This window comes from Notolepis coatsorum (genome assembly GCF_963971535.1).
Source record: "Notolepis coatsorum genome assembly, chromosome: 5".
In the NCBI taxonomy this organism is placed as follows: domain Eukaryota; kingdom Metazoa; phylum Chordata; class Actinopteri; order Aulopiformes; family Paralepididae; genus Notolepis; species Notolepis coatsorum.
This window is the reverse complement of record NC_140169.1, coordinates 92,528,276-92,546,209: the sequence shown is the minus strand read 5'-3', so window position 1 is coordinate 92,546,209 and position 17,934 is coordinate 92,528,276. Positions and strand designations below refer to the sequence as shown.

Genomic DNA, 17,934 nt, shown 5'->3' with positions numbered 1-17,934 from the left:
TATTACTACAACATCCGGATCCATCTGAGAGATCAGGATCCTCAATGGTCTAATTTTTTATTTTGCAATATACTCCGCACATTAATTTTAAGGTATACGGTGTGGCTGCCGCCTGGTGGAGATTTGTGCTCTACTGAGCACGCCTTTCTAGTTTTGAAATGCTCTAACTGAGCATTGAGACAACTGATATCTGTAATATAATTCAATGGCAAATTATAGTGACCCATGTGTGCTTCGTCAGTAATATTAATATGCCCATCCATATACCCTATTTCTATAGCATACATTTCCCAGTGGACTCATAATTACGGTTTTATGTAATAACTTATTAAAAGTAAATATTGATTAAATATGCTGTGGGGGGGGGGGGCATAGGCTGTATAAATGAAAATTAGGCCAAACAATATGGTTATTATTGGTATATTCTGTTGAAAACTATAGAGCACATTCAACATCTTCCGAAATTGTTCGGATCCCATGCAGCAACATATTCCCAGTTTTATTGAGCGCCTCTAATAAACAGCTTGCACTTTTTAGGACATTATCTATCTGGACTGCATGTGTTGTCGGTGAAGTGTGACTTGCAGCTGCATCAGAGCACTCCGCCCCGCTCTCTCTCTCCCCCAGAGAGACAAGTTTACCACCTCGGCTCACAGAAGGAGCTCCGCGTCCCTGCACCCTGCTGCACCTGCCGCCGACAGAATACTGCAATGAAGGGATCTGTTCGTTTTGAAATGACACAAATGGCTTGGGTGACTTTTTTCAGCGTCATCTAAAATAGAGAATCCAACTCACCGATTGACTAAACTTCTACAGCATCGTCAATAAAATCCAGTTTGTTGTTGTTGTTGATAGAAATAGAGTGGACGGAGACCGCCGGGCAAATAAAAATGGATAATAACGCCGTGAATTCGGAGAAATTTCACCTCATGCACGACAAGAACTCCAAAATGTATTCATTGAAAGTGAAAAGGTGGGGGAATATTTCATATTTTGAGCCACACGATTGCCTATATAGTAAAACATAATTTAATATGCATGATTGAATAGCCCTATTCAAAGTTGATTGGCTTCAGCATTGACCTATAATTGGTTAAATATGTTAAATGTTAAAGTGTTATAGTATATGAAATGTAGGCTGTATTGTGTAAAAAAAAAATCAGACAGGGACCCTATGGCTATACTGTACATTGAACATTGAGCTTATTTATCTACTCATTCGTTAAAAAATATATATTGTTTTTTTCTCCGTTAATTGTGTATTGGAGATGTGTTGGGGATGACGAGTAGAGGTTTGGTATGCCGTCAAACTGCCGTCATGTTGCAATTATTTACCAGATGTGCTATATTATAATAGCCTATATATATTTTAAAAACTATGCGCCGTGGAAATAATATAACGCTGATGATGGGACACAAACGTGTTCACTAGCTGTAACGAAAATCACACAGAACGAAAGAACGAAACAAAATAACGGGTTGACACCTTGTTCAACAAATCATGTTACAGTTGGTTGCTAAAAGCTCGTTTCGTGAACACAGTTTTCTTTCCTTTTTTTCACGTGCTGCATGTGCGCGTGTTGCCATTATAGAGGCCCTAAGCAGGGTGCTCGTGCGCGTGTTGCCATTATAGAGGCCCTAAGCAGGGTGCTCGTGCGCGTGTTGCCATTATAGAGGCCCTAAGCAGGGTGCTCGTGCGCGTGTTGCCATTATAGAGGCCCTAAGCAGGGTGCTCGTGCTCGTGTTGCCATTATAGAGGCTCTAAGCAGGGTGCTCGTGCGCGTGTTGCCATTATAGAGGGCCGAGGCCCTAAGCAGGGTGCTCGTGCGCGTGTCGCCATTATAGAGGCCCTAAGCAGGGTGCTCGTGCGCGTGTCGCCACTATTAGAGGCCCTAAGCAGGGTGCTCGTGCGCGTGCTCGCGCGGCTGTTTTATGTGAATGAGCTAATTCATTTCCACGCATGGCTTGTTTCTGGACAGCCTTTGACGAATGGCCCCGAGCAGGCAGTTCACTGAACAGTGGTAAACACTCATAATCTGTCATTAGTAAAGCCACATCTAACTCGAAAAATACATAATAATTATTACAAATAAATAAAAACTCTCACATCCGTGACTAGAAAATAAATGTTATGCCTCTATTATTATTTATTTTTTGTTTTGTTTATTTGACACATTCAAATACAGTAGACAACTATTGAAAATATATATTGTCTGGGATGACACGACAAAGTCCAGTACTTATTTCCATCGTGGTTCCTGTTGTTCCACCACAGTCCGTCCATGTTCAACGTTAAGGAAGACATATAATATTATTTTCTATTAACAATAAAATATACTTCCGAGTGGAAGGTGCATCTGCAAAAATGTAAAGGTGCTGTGTTATTGCCACAATGTACATAAAATATGATGGATGAATCAATACTTGAATTAATGAATTAATATAGTTTACAAGTATAGGGCTACTGTAAAATCGTCTGAATTGAATTCCTATAAAATATAAGAGTATATGAGTCACCTGGAAATGTCATAATGACCAATCAGTCAGCGTAAAAACAAATTGACTGACCAAACCGATTAAAACCTATGCATTCACCAACCCTGCCGGTGAATACACACGCAGATATGTTCCGTTTGTCTTTTCGCACCAAATCAACGCAAACCAGGTAGTAGATTGCTTGCTCTGATAACCAACAATGTTGCATACAATTTTTTGAATACATTGAAGTGCAAGGAACTCGGTAGCTCACTCGTGAATAATAGGTGGGCTAATAATAGTGTCCCGTGTAAGCAAACCTCGTTAGGCACGGTTCGTTTGCCACAAAATCCACCGATAAAATCGAAACATCATGGATGACTGAAAAGAAGGCTATAAAGCGGCCTTGGCAATCTTAAAATAGGCCCACTGGCCTTCAAAACACCAGCTAACACGTTTTGTGATATGCGTAAATTAGGACCACTACTGAAAATAGTGAAAATAACTAATGCAATTAAGGCAAAATATGGGTTGTGTCCAATAAGGACCATTATCAAAATTGGAAAGCGCTACGAATTCGTGCATTTAAATCTGCAGATGGATATTCCTTAAATAGTCTGACAGTAGAACCGTTTAACATCCAATAATTCTCTGGACACATTTTCCCCAATCTACTCAGTCGTACAATATTACAATTTTAAGGTAATCGAATTGGAAGTGCTCCCAATCTCTCAAATATTCGACTCAACTGCTCCTTTTCCACGCAATTGACCCATCCGCGTTACTGCACTGCTAAGGATCGGGTTGACAGAAACTGAGCAGACTATTAGGCTAATTAGGCCTTATTACCAACGCTGTCAAAAAGAAGGACAGAGTGCATTCGGCAATGAAGAGACAACTTTCTCACATCCTTTAGCTTAGAGATATAACCATTTAAAGACGTGAATCGAAATCAGTTAGGCTATTTGATTGCATGAGAACCAGTGCTTGTCAAATCTAATGTGATCATATGGCAGCACTCATGTATTTACCCACCATACAGTAGGCTACATATAATGCATGTCAGATTGGTACAAACGTCAACATGATCAATACTATTGCACTTTACTGTTACAAGTTTTGAAGAGGGACAGTTGGCACCACATTTAGAATTGTATAATATTCACAATTTGTTCCATGTGAGTGACGCTATGTGTGTGTGTATGTGTATGTGTCTGTGTATGTGTGTGTGTGTGTGTGTATGTGTGTGTGTGTGTGTGTGTGTGTGTGTGTGTGTGTGTGTGTGTGTGTGTGTGTGTGTGTGTGTGTGTGTGTGTGAGAGAGCGAGAGCGAGAGAGAGAGAGAGAGAGAGAGAGAGAGAGAGCAGTTGCTGCGTCGTCATATAGCAGACATCGACGTGGGCGTGGCACAGCCGTTATCAGCACCTTTCTTAAACGTATTGAAGTCCGTGGCGTTGCCCCGATTTATCATTTTGAATTCCAAAGAAAAAGCATCAATAATGTGACTATCAATTTAATTATATATAGCCTAATTTGTGACAATTAGTGTGTGAGCCAATGGTTTGCTTTTGCTGCAGCTTTGGGGGTAGAGCGCTATTTGGAGCCCCCGGCCCCATGTCAACCCTGATAGGCTTATCTGGGCCGTTAGGGTCTTTTCCTGCTATTGTACATGTCAGAAAACGACTTTGATTAATGACTTGAAATGGTTCTCCACTAGAACGCTAACGGCTCATGGCTCTCTGACAGTTATTCTCTGGACGTTCATCACGATAAGAAGCTGGGCCATTCAGCATCACATCACTGTTCAAATCCTTAGCACCTCTCACCCGTCCTTTGCTTACAGACTTACACTGCTCTCCTCTGCGTCAGACTATAGACTACAGCCCCTGGTTCTCTGCTTCAGACTATAGACTACAGCCCCTGGTTCTCTGCTTCAGACTAGACTACAGCCCCTGGTTCTCTGCTTCAGACTAGACTACAGCCCCTGGTTCTCTGCTTCAGACTAGACTATAGCCCTCCCTGGTTCTCTGCTTCAGACTATAGACTACAGCCCCTGGTTCTCTGCGTCAGACTAGACTACAGCCCCTGGTTCTCTGCTTCAGACTAGACTACAGCCCCTGGTTCTCTGCTTCAGACTAGACTACAGCCCCATGTCCTCTGCTTCAGACTAGACTACAGCCCCTGGTTCTCTGCTTCAGACTAGACTACAGCCCCTGGTTCTCTGCTTCAGACTAGACTACAGCCCCCCCTGGTCCTCTGCTTCAGACTAGACTACAGCCCCTGGTTCTCTGCTTCAGACTAGACTACAGCCCCTGGTTCTCTGCTTCAGACTAGACTACAGCCCCCCCTGGTCCTCTGCTTCAGACTAGACTACAGCCCCATGTCCTCTGCTTCAGACTAGACTACAGCCCCATGTCCTCTGCTTCAGACTAGACTACAGCCCCCCCTGGTTCTCTGCTTCAGACTAGACTACAGCCCCTGGTCCTCTGCTTCAGACTAGACTACAGCCCCCCCTGGTCCTCTGCTTCAGACTAGACTACAGCCCCATGTCCTCTGCGTCAGACTAGACTACAGCCCCCCCTGGTCCTCTGCTTCAGACTAGACTACAGCCCCATGTCCTCTGCTTCAGACTAGACTAACAGCCCCCCCTGGTCCTCTGCGTCAGACTAGACTACAGCCCCCCCTGGTTCTCTGCTTCAGACTATAGACTACAGCCCCATGTCCTCTGCTTCAGACTAGACTACAGCCCCTGGTTCTCTGCGTCAGACTAGACTACAGCCCCCCCTGGTCCTCTGCTTCAGACTAGACTACAGCCCCATGTCCTCTGCTTCAGACTAGACTACAGCCCCATGTCCTCTGCGTCAGACTAGACTACAGCCCCTCCCTGGTTCTCTGCTTCAGACTAGACTACAGCCCCTCCCTGGTTCTCTGCTTCAGACTATAGACTACAGCCCCTCCCTGGTTCTCTGCTTCAGACTATAGACTACAGCCCCTGGTTCTCTGCTTCAGACTATAGACTACAGCCCCTGGTTCTCTGCTTCAGACTATAGACTACAGCCCCTGGTTCTCTGCTTCAGACTATAGACTACAGCCCCTGGTTCTCTGCTTCAGACTATAGACTACAGCCCCTGGTTCTCTGCTTCAGACTATAGACTACAGCCCCTGGTTCTCTGCTTCAGACTATAGACTACAGCCCCTGGTTCTCTGCTTCAGACTATAGACTACAGCCCCTGGTTCTCTGCTTCAGACTATAGACTACAGCCCCCCTTCTGGTCCTCTGCTTCAGACTAGACTACAGCCCCTGGTCCTCTGCTTCAGACTAGACTACAGCCCCATGTCCTCTGCTTCAGACTAGACTAGATGGATAAGAGTCTCTGCCACGGAGTCAGTGAATGAAGGCCAGAGTCTAGAGATGTTTTTGAGGTGAAATAATGCGTTTTTTTGGTGACAGACAGTAGAGTCCAGTAATACACCCATGGTTGTGGACTCCAGGGGAGACAGATCAGCTGTCCATGTCCAGAAGCAGATCTCCAGCCTCCTGGAGCCTTGGGCCACAGCCATGATCTGTCCTGTTGTTATAACAACCATGCATCTATCCTGTTGTGATAACAACCATGATCTGTCCTGTTGTGATAACAACCATGCATCTGTCCTGTTGTGATAACAACCATGATCTGTCCTGTTGTGATAATAATTGGAAATGGCCTCTTTCACCACCACTGGTAGCACCCAACCTTGGGCTATGCAAGCTCAATGGCTGCCATACACTGGCACCAGGCACACATCACACTGCACAATGGCTGAACGGCTCAGGAGACAGGGATTGATATCAGCCAATTAAGGGGAAGGGATGATTAGGTGGCCTTGATGTCAGATACCTGATTGTGAATTTGGCCAGGAACGTCGGGAAACCCCCTACTCTTTGCGATAAGCGCCCTGGGTTCTTTAACGACCATGATCCATGATCTGTCCTGTTGTGATAACAACCATGAGCTCTGTCCTGTTGGTGATAACATCTGATTCTCTATATGAATATCTAGTGGTGCATAATTCTTTACATAAAAAAAAAATAATAATAATAACTTTATTTGTATAGCACTTTTCATACATAAGTTGCAATTCAAAGTGCTTCACAACAGTAATAAATACAGGCATAAGCGAGCATAACAAATTAAATACAAAGAGATAGAGAGGTAGCAAGGTAAGGCAAATCTTCAGTAATACAAATAATAAAATAGAATAGATTAGATAGAGTAAAAAAGTGTGGTTTGATTCAGTTTAAAATAGGCTAAAAATAATAAAATAGAACGGACAGTAAAAAGTGTGATAAGATTGTTCAATAAAAATATATAACAACAGAGCAGTGTATCGCTCTTAGTACTTTGACTTTCTTTACAACGTTCTAACATACAACAGAGCATCGCTCTAACATACAACAGAGCAGTCCAACGCTCTAACATACAACAGAGCAGTCCATCGCTCCAACATACAACAGAGCAGTCCATCGCTCTAACATACAACAGAGCAGTCCATCGCTCTAACATACAACAGAGCAGTCCATCGCTCTAACATACAACAGAGCAGTCCAACACTCTAACATACAACAGAGCAGTCCATCGCTCCAACATACAACAGAGCAGTCCATCGCTCTAACATACAACAGAGCAGTCCATCGCTCTAACATACAACAGAGCAGTCCATCGCTCTAACATACAACAGAGCAGTCCAACACTCTAACATACAACAGAGCAGTCCAACGCTCTTACATAGAACAGAGCAGTCCATCGCTCTAACATACAACAGAGCAGTCCATCGCTCTAACATACAACAGAGCAGTCCATCGCTCTTACATAGAACAGAGCAGTCCATCGCTCTAACATACAACAGAGCAGTCCATCGCTCTAACATACAACAGAGCAGTCCATCGCTCTTACATAGAACAGAGCAGTCCATCGCTCTAACATACAACAGAGCAGTCCATCGCTCTAACATACAACAGAGCAGTCCATCGCTCTTAACACTTTGAGTTTCTTTACCAAGTACAGTTCTAAATGACCTTATAGAATGTAATCCTAAATGAAACAGGCTTTGAATGGCCTAGTAGTCCACATAACCTAAACATTGAGTTATTGTGTTCTCCTGGCTGTGAACAGATTCAACACTGTGTTCTCCTGGCTGTGAACAGATTCAACACTGTGTTCTCCTGGGGTCTGCTGGCTTCCCTCTCATAATTCCTTCTTCTTGAGTGATAATGAGGGCGTTCTACAGTGGTAGAGAGGATGATAGATAATAATGTGTGTGTGTGTGTGTGTGTGTGTGTGTGTGTGTGTGTGTGTGTGTGTGTGTGTGTGTGTGTGTGTGTGTGTGTGTGTGTGTGTGTGTGTGTATGTATGCCAGTTATATCAGGAATATCTTAAAGGAACACTTAAAGCCAACATTCAGACAAGAAGATAGATATGGCCAAACACGCCTCTCCCGGTGTTTTAAGCTATAGGCTACAGTAGCTGGTCCATATCCGCTTCCATTAATTTGTGCCAGCTTGCAGTATGATAGATTTCTATGCACAGAGAGGACATTGGTATCTATCTTGTTGTCTGACTCTGGTAAATGCATTTAGCATAATGTTGCCGTGTTCCTTTAAATTCTTCTTTGACTGTGTGTGTGTGTACATGTGCACGCTTTTGTGTGTGTGTGTGCGTGTGTGTGTGTGTGTGCGTGTGTGTGTGTGCGTGTGTGTGTGTGTGTGTGTGTGTGTGTGTGCGTGTGTGTGTGTGCGCGCACACAGGGGGTGTATTTGCTCTGGTCCCGGTGGTGTGATTAAACAGAATCTGTTTTCCACTTGACTGGTTCTTTTCTGTTGGACATCCCCTGGGCTCCCCTGACAACCTGAGAGTGTGTGAGTGTGTGTGTGTGTGAGTGTGTGTGTGTGTGTGTGTGTGTGTGTGTGTGTGTGTGTGTGTGTGTGTGTGTGTGTGTGTGTGTGTGTGTGTGTGTGTGTGTGTGTGTGTGTGTGTGTGTGTGTGTGTGTGCATGTGTTTGCACCTATGTGTATGGGATGCGTATGTACTGTATGTGTGTGTGAGTGTATTTGTGCGTGTATGGTATGTGCACGCTTGTGTGTGTGTGTGTGCGTGTGTGTGTGCGTGTGTGTGTGTGCGTGTGTGTGTGTGCGTGTGTGTGTGTGTGTGTGTGTGTGCGTGTGTGTGTGTGTGTGTGTGTGTGTGGTATAGTCTCTGGTTATCTTCTGTGAGTCCAAATTACGTTTTCCCACCTCATTAACCACATTATCTCCTCCGTTCCCAATGACTGCACACAGAGAGAGCGAGAGAGGGTGGTGTGTGTGTGTGTGCCTGTGTGTGCACACGCTTGCACATGTGTCTGTGTGTGCAGGAGCAACCAAAAAAAAAGGACAAGTCAGCATTCCATTTGGTCTGTTGATTGAATTCTAATCCGATGGGGGCTGTGTGACAGGGGAGTGGCGTGGGTGAGGGCTACATGTGTAATTATCAGGTGAAACACTTACAGTGTGTTTGAGTCAGATGGAGGGGGGGGGGGGGGCAGGTGTGTGTGTATGTGGGGGGGGGGGGGGGGTGCTGGGGGTGTAGAGCATGAATAATCAAACCTACTCAACCATATAGAATGGGCTTAATGTTCAGTGATATTGAAATTTTACTTTGGACAAGCGGCACGAGAGCAGGTCCATATTGACTGAGTTCTTCCTCCATACGTATTGCATATACTGTATATCTAGATCACAGCTGGCCAAAGTAGTAATAATAATAACAATAATAATAATGCAATTAGATCATTTAGTTTTTTTTTTTTTTTTTTATAACTCAAAGTTGGTTTGCACTAAGGGGCGGGGGATAGTGAGACAAACAACAGACACATAACACACACACACAAGGATAGTGAGACAAACAACAGACACATAACACAAACACATAATGATAGTGAGACAAACAAACAACAGACACATAACACAAACACACAAGGATAGTGAGACAAACAACAGACACATAACACAAACACACAAGGATAGTGAGACAAACAAACAACAGACACATAACACAAACACACAAGGATAGTGAGACAAACAACAGACACATAACACAAACACACAAGAATAGTGAGACAAACAACAGACACATAACACAAACACACAAGGATAGTGAGACAAACAACAGACACATAACACACACACACACACAAGGATAGTGAGACAAACAACAGACACATAACACAAACACACAAGGATAGTGAGACAAACAAACAACAGACACATAACACAAACACACAAGGATAGTGAGACAAACAACAGACACATAACACAAAACACACAAGGATAGTGAGACAAACAAACAACAGACACATAACACAAACACACAAGGATAGTGAGACAAACAACAGACACATAACACAAACACACAATGATAGTGAGACAAACAACAGAAGACACATAACACAAAACACACAAGGATAGTGAGACAAACAACAGACACATAACACAAAATGGATGGATGGGACAGTGGACAAGAGATGGGTCTTGAGACAGGATTATGAAATGGAGATGGATTCTGAGATGGATTCCTAATGTCTTGGAGGAGGAGGTTCCAGAAGTGTGGGAGCTTCCCTGGAGAAGTTTTTTTCTTTTTTTTTTTTAAAGATTTATTTTTTGGCGTTTTATTGCTTTATTGCTACTGGGCAGTCCAGTAGAGAGAGACAGAGGAGGAATGGGAGACAGAGTGGGGGGAAGACACTCGGCAAATAACGATGGGTTCGGGAGTCGAACCCGGGTCGGCCGCGTCGCGGCTGAGCACGCCATGTGGTCCGCCACTGGGGCGCCCCAAGACGTTTTTCTTTTAACTGTATTTAGTACAAAAATCCCAAAACACATTTCTACCTTGTTGTCGTTGATCAGTGGGGAAAACACATTTGATGTTTTGGTAATAATATGTATATATATTAATAATATATATGAATTTAATATAATAATATTTGTGTGCCCCAAATTAGGCCTGTCCCCGATTAAGGATTTGCATAGTCGACTTTGATTGGCCAAAATTTGCCCTCCCAGATTTATTCTTTATTTTTTATCATTCCATTTGGGCTGTGGGGGGTGCTTAACACATTGGGTGCCAACGACGAGACATCTCGTTGTTGGCCGCCATGCGTTGAGTGCCAATGACGAGAAATCTCGTTATTTAATCGTTATTTCTTTTATTAGCGATATCCATTCATTTTTCATCCATCCAGCCTCACTTTGTCATTGGGACTGTCTCTGAGCTCGAAAAGGGCAAATACCGCCCCCTATCGTCTCCTGGATGGTATTGCACCCATTGGAATGGAGTCAATGAAAATGCATGAGAAAGGCAGCATACAGAACATGTTCACATATAGAACAACATTAAAACAAACACAAATAAAAACAAGATAGTGAGAGCACACAAATACAAAAGAATAGAGAAAATGTCAAATTTCAATGAAAACAGACATTAAAAACATGAGCACTCAATGGCAAGAAGGCGTCCATTCTTTTCTTTAAAATGATCAATTCCAATAAGGGACTCTAGCTTCAAATCCTTTTGTAATATGTTCCAGGAGAATGGAGCAGCATAGCTGAACCCATTTCCCCCAAATTCAGTTCTGATATAAGTTTGTGATCTCAGATTGTAATGTCCACCTCTTGGTTGAATGAGTAAAGTGCTTATGTCAGTAGCTGCCCCAGGATGGCTTTGTATACAAACAAATACCAATGTATGTCTTCTAATGGCCATGAATTCATACAATACACAGTGATGTGTGAGGGATGAGCTGTTTGTTACAAATCATATAGTATTTTGTGTCTAAAGGATTTCACCATTGAAATCAGTGTTGATTGTACGTCATAACCAGCAAGTGTTACTCTGTTGCGTTTTGAGAGATCATAACATAATTTGCATACTTCTGGTTCTGAGTTTTGTATTTCAAATTGTGGAATACCTAACATAAACGCTAACGTCTTTTTCTTGGAAACAACTTGTGTATGCTAAAGGCACATTAATCTCAAAGAAAACTACAAACTGCATGAAAGCACTTGTGACTCAAACACATCCTGAAAAGGCCCAGAGAGACGACGCCATACATCCTTCATTCATTGGGGGGGACATATTAATTACCAACTATAGCATAACATCGTAGACATAATGTGCTCCAATGAGCACCCATTCTAGTTGTTTGTATGTTCAACATCATTGAAAATGACGGTCACCCTCAATTGGTTTCCCAAGTTTTATATAATCGTTTGAATGAATGAATCAAACTTCCTAATTTGTCACATACTGTATTCACTTCCTGTCTTCAGCTCCTTCGGGGATTCTAAAGAGGAGTATCCCAGCTTCCCTTTTGAGAATGGGGACGTTTCGGGGGCCATTGAGCTGAAGCAGCCTGTCGGAGCTCACTGCCATGGCAACAAGGTCTCAGCGTGCGAGGAGAGTGGGGACAAAATGCTGGCCAAGAAGAAACTCTACATCGCTTCTGCCATCTGCCTCGTCTTCATGATCGGCGAGGTCATAGGTGAGAGTTCACACAGGAAGTGACTTGAAAAGGTCAAAGTTCAAACAGGAGAGGATCATTTAACGAGAGGGCAGATATTAGTCCACATTGAGTGTCTTTACATCATGTACATGGATATTTTGGATCCTTACTAACATCCTGGCTCAGGTCTTAGACAGAATATGATGTATTTTCATATTCCACTTATTATTGATATGCCCATATACTGTATATGAGTAAACAGAATACTACCATATAAATGGAACTCAAAAGGCAGAAACTATATGTTTCTTATAAAACTTTCTGAAGGCAGAACTATATGTTTCTTATGAAACTTTCTGAGGCAGAACTATATGTTTCTTATAAAACTTTCTGAAGGCAGAAATTATGTTTCTTATAAAACTTTCTGAAGACAGAACTATATGTTTCTTATAAAACTTTCTAAAGGCCGAAACTATATGTTTATTATAAAACTTTCTGAAGGCAGAAACTATATGTTTCTTATAAAACATTCTTTCCTATAATTGTATTTCCATTTATTTAGTCTTGAAAATCATCGACTTCAACTTTAATTTCAGATGATAAACTGTCCAAAGGAAACTAAAGTATTGAGTTTTTAATATACATTGCAAGACATTCCATGTGTCTGGGGCACAGAAGCTACATTTACATTTACATTTAGTCATTTAGCTGACGCCGTCTTTAGTCGACGGCGAAAGATTGGACGGGTTTCGGCTGTCCTAACTGGTGTGGGTAGTTCATTCCACCATTGTGGGGCAAGGACTGAGAATAGGCGACTTCTCTTTGATGACCCTCCCGGAGCTTGGATAGGAGTAGGTCTGAGGCGGCCAGAAGATGCAGAGCGTAGGGGTCTTGAGGGTGTGTAGTTAGAGACCTTTGACCAAAGGTAGGTGGGAGCGGTTCCCTTTGCGGCACGGTATGCTAGGTCGAGGGCCTTGAAGCGGATACGTGCAGCAATGGGGAGCCAGTGCAGGTCCCTAAGAAGTGGGGTGACATGGGCCGACTTCGGTAGGTTTGAGATCAGGTGGGCCGCTGCGTTCTGAATGAGTTGAAGAGGCTTGGTGGCAGTGGTCGGAAGGCCAGCAAGCAGTGCGTTGCAGTAGTCGAGGCGGGAGAAGACTGTCGATTGGACGAGGAGTTGGGTGGCTTCTTTTGTCAGGAAGGGGCGGATCCTTCTGACGTTGCTCAGGAGGAATCTGCAGGTTCTGGTTGTCACTGCGATGTGAGCAGAGAAGTTGAACTGGTCGTCGAGGACAACACCAAGGTTCTTGGTGGTCGGGGACGCGGTCACAGCTGCATTCTCGACTCGAAGCTAAAAGCAGATTTCCCATGTTCAGTGTAAACTCTGTAAACACTGGGGGATTGAAGTGTGAACCATCATTGGAGCGAGTATGATACCAGAGAACCATAGGTCTAGTCCAATATTGAAGTGATATAAGGGGGAAGATCTCCAACAATGGCTTTATATAGAAATACAGTATATGCCAATGCAAATCTTATTGTAGAGAATACAATGGTGACTACTACAGTATAACTATCACTGTTGAGTGACAGAATCCAAGCGCTTAAGAAGGAAGGAAGCAGAAGCAGTAGCTATAAATCACATCTCCATAATCCAAGACAGATAGAAAAACTGCTTCACCGACCATCTTTCATCAGGAAGCTGGTTCTGGTCCTGTACAAGAAGCCCATTTTTTGCTGCAGTTTGGCAAGATTGTCTATATATGGTATTTAAATGTACATTTCTCATCAAGCCAGATGCCAAGATGTTTGTATTCTGTAACTCCCTCAATCTCCGACCCATTCACAGTCCATATACAGTACGAGATCTATTGTAAACAGTATCTCTAGCCCTAGAGAACATCATGGATTTTGTCTTATTTGCATAAAGTGCAAGCTTAAGACCAATAAGCGCATTTTGCAGAACATTAAATTGTCACAATGTGGTGGTGTAACAGGACCCAGTGGAGGCGGGCAGCAAGTCCAAGGGTTTTTAATTAACAAGATTGAAACATGGAACGTGAAACATGGAACATGAAACAAGGACAGCGCAACATCGACAGTGTAACAGAGATTATGGACCGACAGAGAACAGGAAACAAGGAACTCAAATACACAGGAACAAATGACAAACGAGAAACACCTGAGATGATTACAACTGGAGACACCTGGGAGGAGAAACATACTGACAAAGAACTACAAGACGACAAGACAAACACCAGACACTGGGCCAAAACAAGCAGACTACAGACACTAAACGGATAACCTAATAACAGACAGTAACTACAAAGACTAAACAGTAAACCTAATACAAGACAAGAAGAGTGACACTAGACTAACAGGGGAACATGAAGAGCAAGAGAGAGAGAGAGAATGGGAGAGAGAGAGCAAGAGAGAGAGAATGGCAGAGAGAGAGAGAATGGCAGAGAGAGAGAGAAAGAGAGAGAGAGAGAGAGAGAGAGAGAGAGAGAGAGAGAGAGAGAGAGGGCCTACCTGGAAGAGGTCAAGGTCCTGGCGGGATGGTGCCAGGAAAACAGCCTCTCCCTGAACGTCAGCAAAACAAAGGAGATGATTGTGGACTTCAGGAGGTCGGGGGTCAAGGACTACAGCCCCCTCAGCATCGACGGGGCACCGGTTGAGAGAGTCAACAGCTTTAAGTACCTCGGAGCCTACATATCCGAGGACTTGACATGGACCACACACATTGACAGTGTTGTGAAGAAGGCACGACAACGCCTCTACTTCCTCAGGCGCCTAAGGAAGTTCCAAGTCAGTCAGAAGATCCTTAAGAACTTCTACTCATGTACAATAGAGAGCATCCTGACTGGCAACATCACCTCCTGGTTTGGGAATAGCACTGCACAAGACCGAAGCAGACTACAAAGAGTGACACGTTCAGCCGAACGCACAATTGGAGGGGGGCTCCCCACCCTCCAGAACATTTACAACAAGCGTTGCAGGGGCAAAGCTAAGAGAATCATTAAAGACTCCAGTCACCCGAACAACTGCCTCTTTGAACTGCTGCGGTCAGGCAAGCGATACCGGAGTCTCAAGGCGAGCACAGAAAGACTCAGAAGAAGCTTCTATCCCCAGGCCATCAGGCTGCTAAACGAACAATGAACACTACACAACAACAACCATCAAACGCACATAGCACACACATCCACACGCACACACTCACTTTAAACAAACACACTGTAGCACCCACCCCACACACTTTATAGCACACACTCACTTTAAACAAACACACTGTAGCACCCACTACCCACACTTTATATTTATTGATGAAGGATTGCACTACAACTCGTACACCTTACTGTAAATTGTACCTAAATTGTACCTCATCCCATTTCTGCTTTGCACTATATAGTACTGTACATTAGTACACTGCATAGTATTGTATATTATATGGTAATCAGTTACGTCTATTCTGCATCGAACATTGTACATATGTCTATACTGAACACTGTGACCTCATTTTCTACTTTTCTACTTCTAAATTACATGCTATACTATGTTATTTGATACTATCTTGTCTAGCACAGTCTCTGAAGCGTAACAGTAAGAAGCATTTTGTATGAAAGTATTCTGTACTTCTGTATGACAACTATTAAAGAAACTTGAACTTGAGAGAGAGAGAGAGAGAGAGAGAGAGAGAGAGAGAGAGAGAGAGAGAGAGAGAGAGAGAGAGAGAGAGAGAGAGAGAGGGAAGGGACGGATCAAACAACCACCTGGGGATGAGCAGGGTGGGTGGGTGGGTTCCAGCGAAGGGGAACTGAGGCAACAGACAAGGCAGAAGGGGACTTGAGGAGAAAGACTGGGGAATGGGGCCAGGGAGAAGTGGACAAGAGACAGAAGGCTGGGGAAAGGGACTCGAGACAGAGGGCTGGGGAAAACAACCAGGGAGAAGGGGACTGGAAACCAAAGGCTGAGGAAAGAGTCCAGGGAGATAGGGACTGTAAAATGTAAATGAGTTGGAAGGTTGGGGAATAGAACCAGGAAGGGGACTGGAGACTCCTCTGAGACCAGAGCAGGGATCTCCTCGGGGACAGGAACAGGGACACATGAGCCTGTCTCCTTGTCTGCCTGCCTGCCTGTCTGCAACACCGGCCTGTCAGCCTGCAACACCGGCCTGTCAGCCTGCAACACCTGCCTGTCTGCCTGTAACACCTGCCTGTCTGCCTGCAACACCTGCCTGTCTGCCTGCAACACCTGCCTGTCTGCCTGCAACACCTGCCTGTCTGTCTGCAACACCGGCCTGTCTGCCTGCAACACCTGCCTGTCTGCCTGCAACACCTGCCTGTCTGCCTGCAACACCTGCCTGTCTGCCTGCAACACCTGCCTGTCTGTCTGCAACACCGGCCTGTCTGCCTGCAACACCTGCCTGTCTGCCTGCAACACCTGCCTGTCTGCCTGCAACACCTGCCTGTCTGCCTGCAACACCTGCCTGTCTGCCTGCAACACCTGCCTGTCTGCCTTCAACACCTGCCTGTCTGCCTGCAACACCTGCCTGTCTGCTTACCTGCCTGCCTGCCTGTCTGCTTACCTGCCTGTCTGCCTGTCTGCTTACCTGCCTGCCTGCCTGTCTGCTTACCTGCCTGTCTGCCTGTCTGCTTACCTGCCTGCCTGCCTGTCTGTCTGCAACACCTGCCTGTCTGCCTGCAACACCTGCATTTCTGCCTGCAACGCCTGCCTGTCTGCTTACCTGTCTGCCTGCCTGCCTGTCTGCTTACCTGCCTGCCTGCCTGTCTGTCTGTCTGCCTGAAACGCCTGCCTGTCTGCTTACCTGCCTGCCTGTCTGCTTACCTACCTGCCTGCCTGCCTGCCTGTCTGCCTGCCTGCCTGCCTGCCTGCCTGCCTGCCTGCCTGCCTGCCTGCCTGCCTGCCTGCCTGCCTGTCTGCCAGCAACGCCTGCCTGCCAGCAACGCCTGCCTGCCTGTCTGCCTGCCTGCCTGTCTGTCTGTCTGTCTGTCTGTCTGTCTGTCTGTCTGTCTGTCTGTCTGTCTGTCTGTCTGTCTGTCTGTCTGTCTGTCTGTCTGCCTGCCTGCCTGCCTGCCTGCCTGTCTGTCTGTCTGTCTGTCTGTCTGTCTGTCTGTCTGTCTGTCTGTCTGTCTGTCTGTCTGTCTGTCTGTCTGTCTGTCTGTCTGTCTGTCTGCCTGCCTGCCTGCCTGCCTGCCTGCCTGTCTGCCGGCCTGCCTGCCTGTCTGCCGGCCTGCCTGCCTGTCTGTCTGCCTGACATTACAAACACCCAACGGTGTCACTATCCTTCACCCATGTCCGATGGAAACAACCCGGGGGAGAGTTTTAAAGGAGTGAAACAAGGAGGAGAGAGGACTTTTAAACAACTTTAGTTTTTCTCCCTTTTTTTCAATTATCTTTTTATTGTGAATATAAAATATTTTTACCCTTTCAGTGAATAAAATGTATGACTCATCTAGCGTGATAAAAGAATGTCAGCAACCCACACAGAGATTTGGAGCCTTTTTCATTACTCCCAATAAAAGAAGAAAAAATACCATTTCATGGTCTGTGTGTGCACTGCAGTACAATATATACTGTAGGTTCCAAGAGACCTTTAAGAAAGGCCACTGCATTTTAGTGGCTTAGGTAAAGGCATTATATATAGTTGGCAGTTTACACCTTGGGAACTTTTCTCTGACATGCGCTCCAAGTTGACCTTCCACTGAACCAGCTCCTCGGATTGATATTTCTTGTGAGACTATTACAGACCTTGACTAAATCACTCACTTACAGAGTCACAATTTTGGTTGAGACTACAAGAGACTACAGAGAGGGTATTGTGGTTAAGATATCTGGAAACAAATATGCAAATCTGTTGTTGGCCTGGAGGGTTGATAGAGAGTTGGTGAATATCAGGAAGTGGACCAGTCTGCTGTCTTTTGAA

The 17,934-nt window shown here is 44.6% G+C and overlaps 1 protein-coding gene across 1 annotated transcript in view; it reads left to right on the top strand.

The window, feature by feature from the left end:
• Positions 1-890: 890 nt before the first annotated feature.
• slc30a2 (solute carrier family 30 member 2) overlaps positions 891-17,934 on the top strand; it is a gene marked incomplete at both ends in the record, with an annotated part of 72,610 nt that continues 55,566 nt past the window's right edge. Inside the window, 2 exons of the mRNA XM_084313778.1 lie at positions 891-973; positions 11,818-12,029. Coding sequence (XP_084169904.1) covers positions 891-973; positions 11,818-12,029 — 295 coding nt within the window. The remainder of the gene's footprint in view (positions 974-11,817; positions 12,030-17,934) is intronic.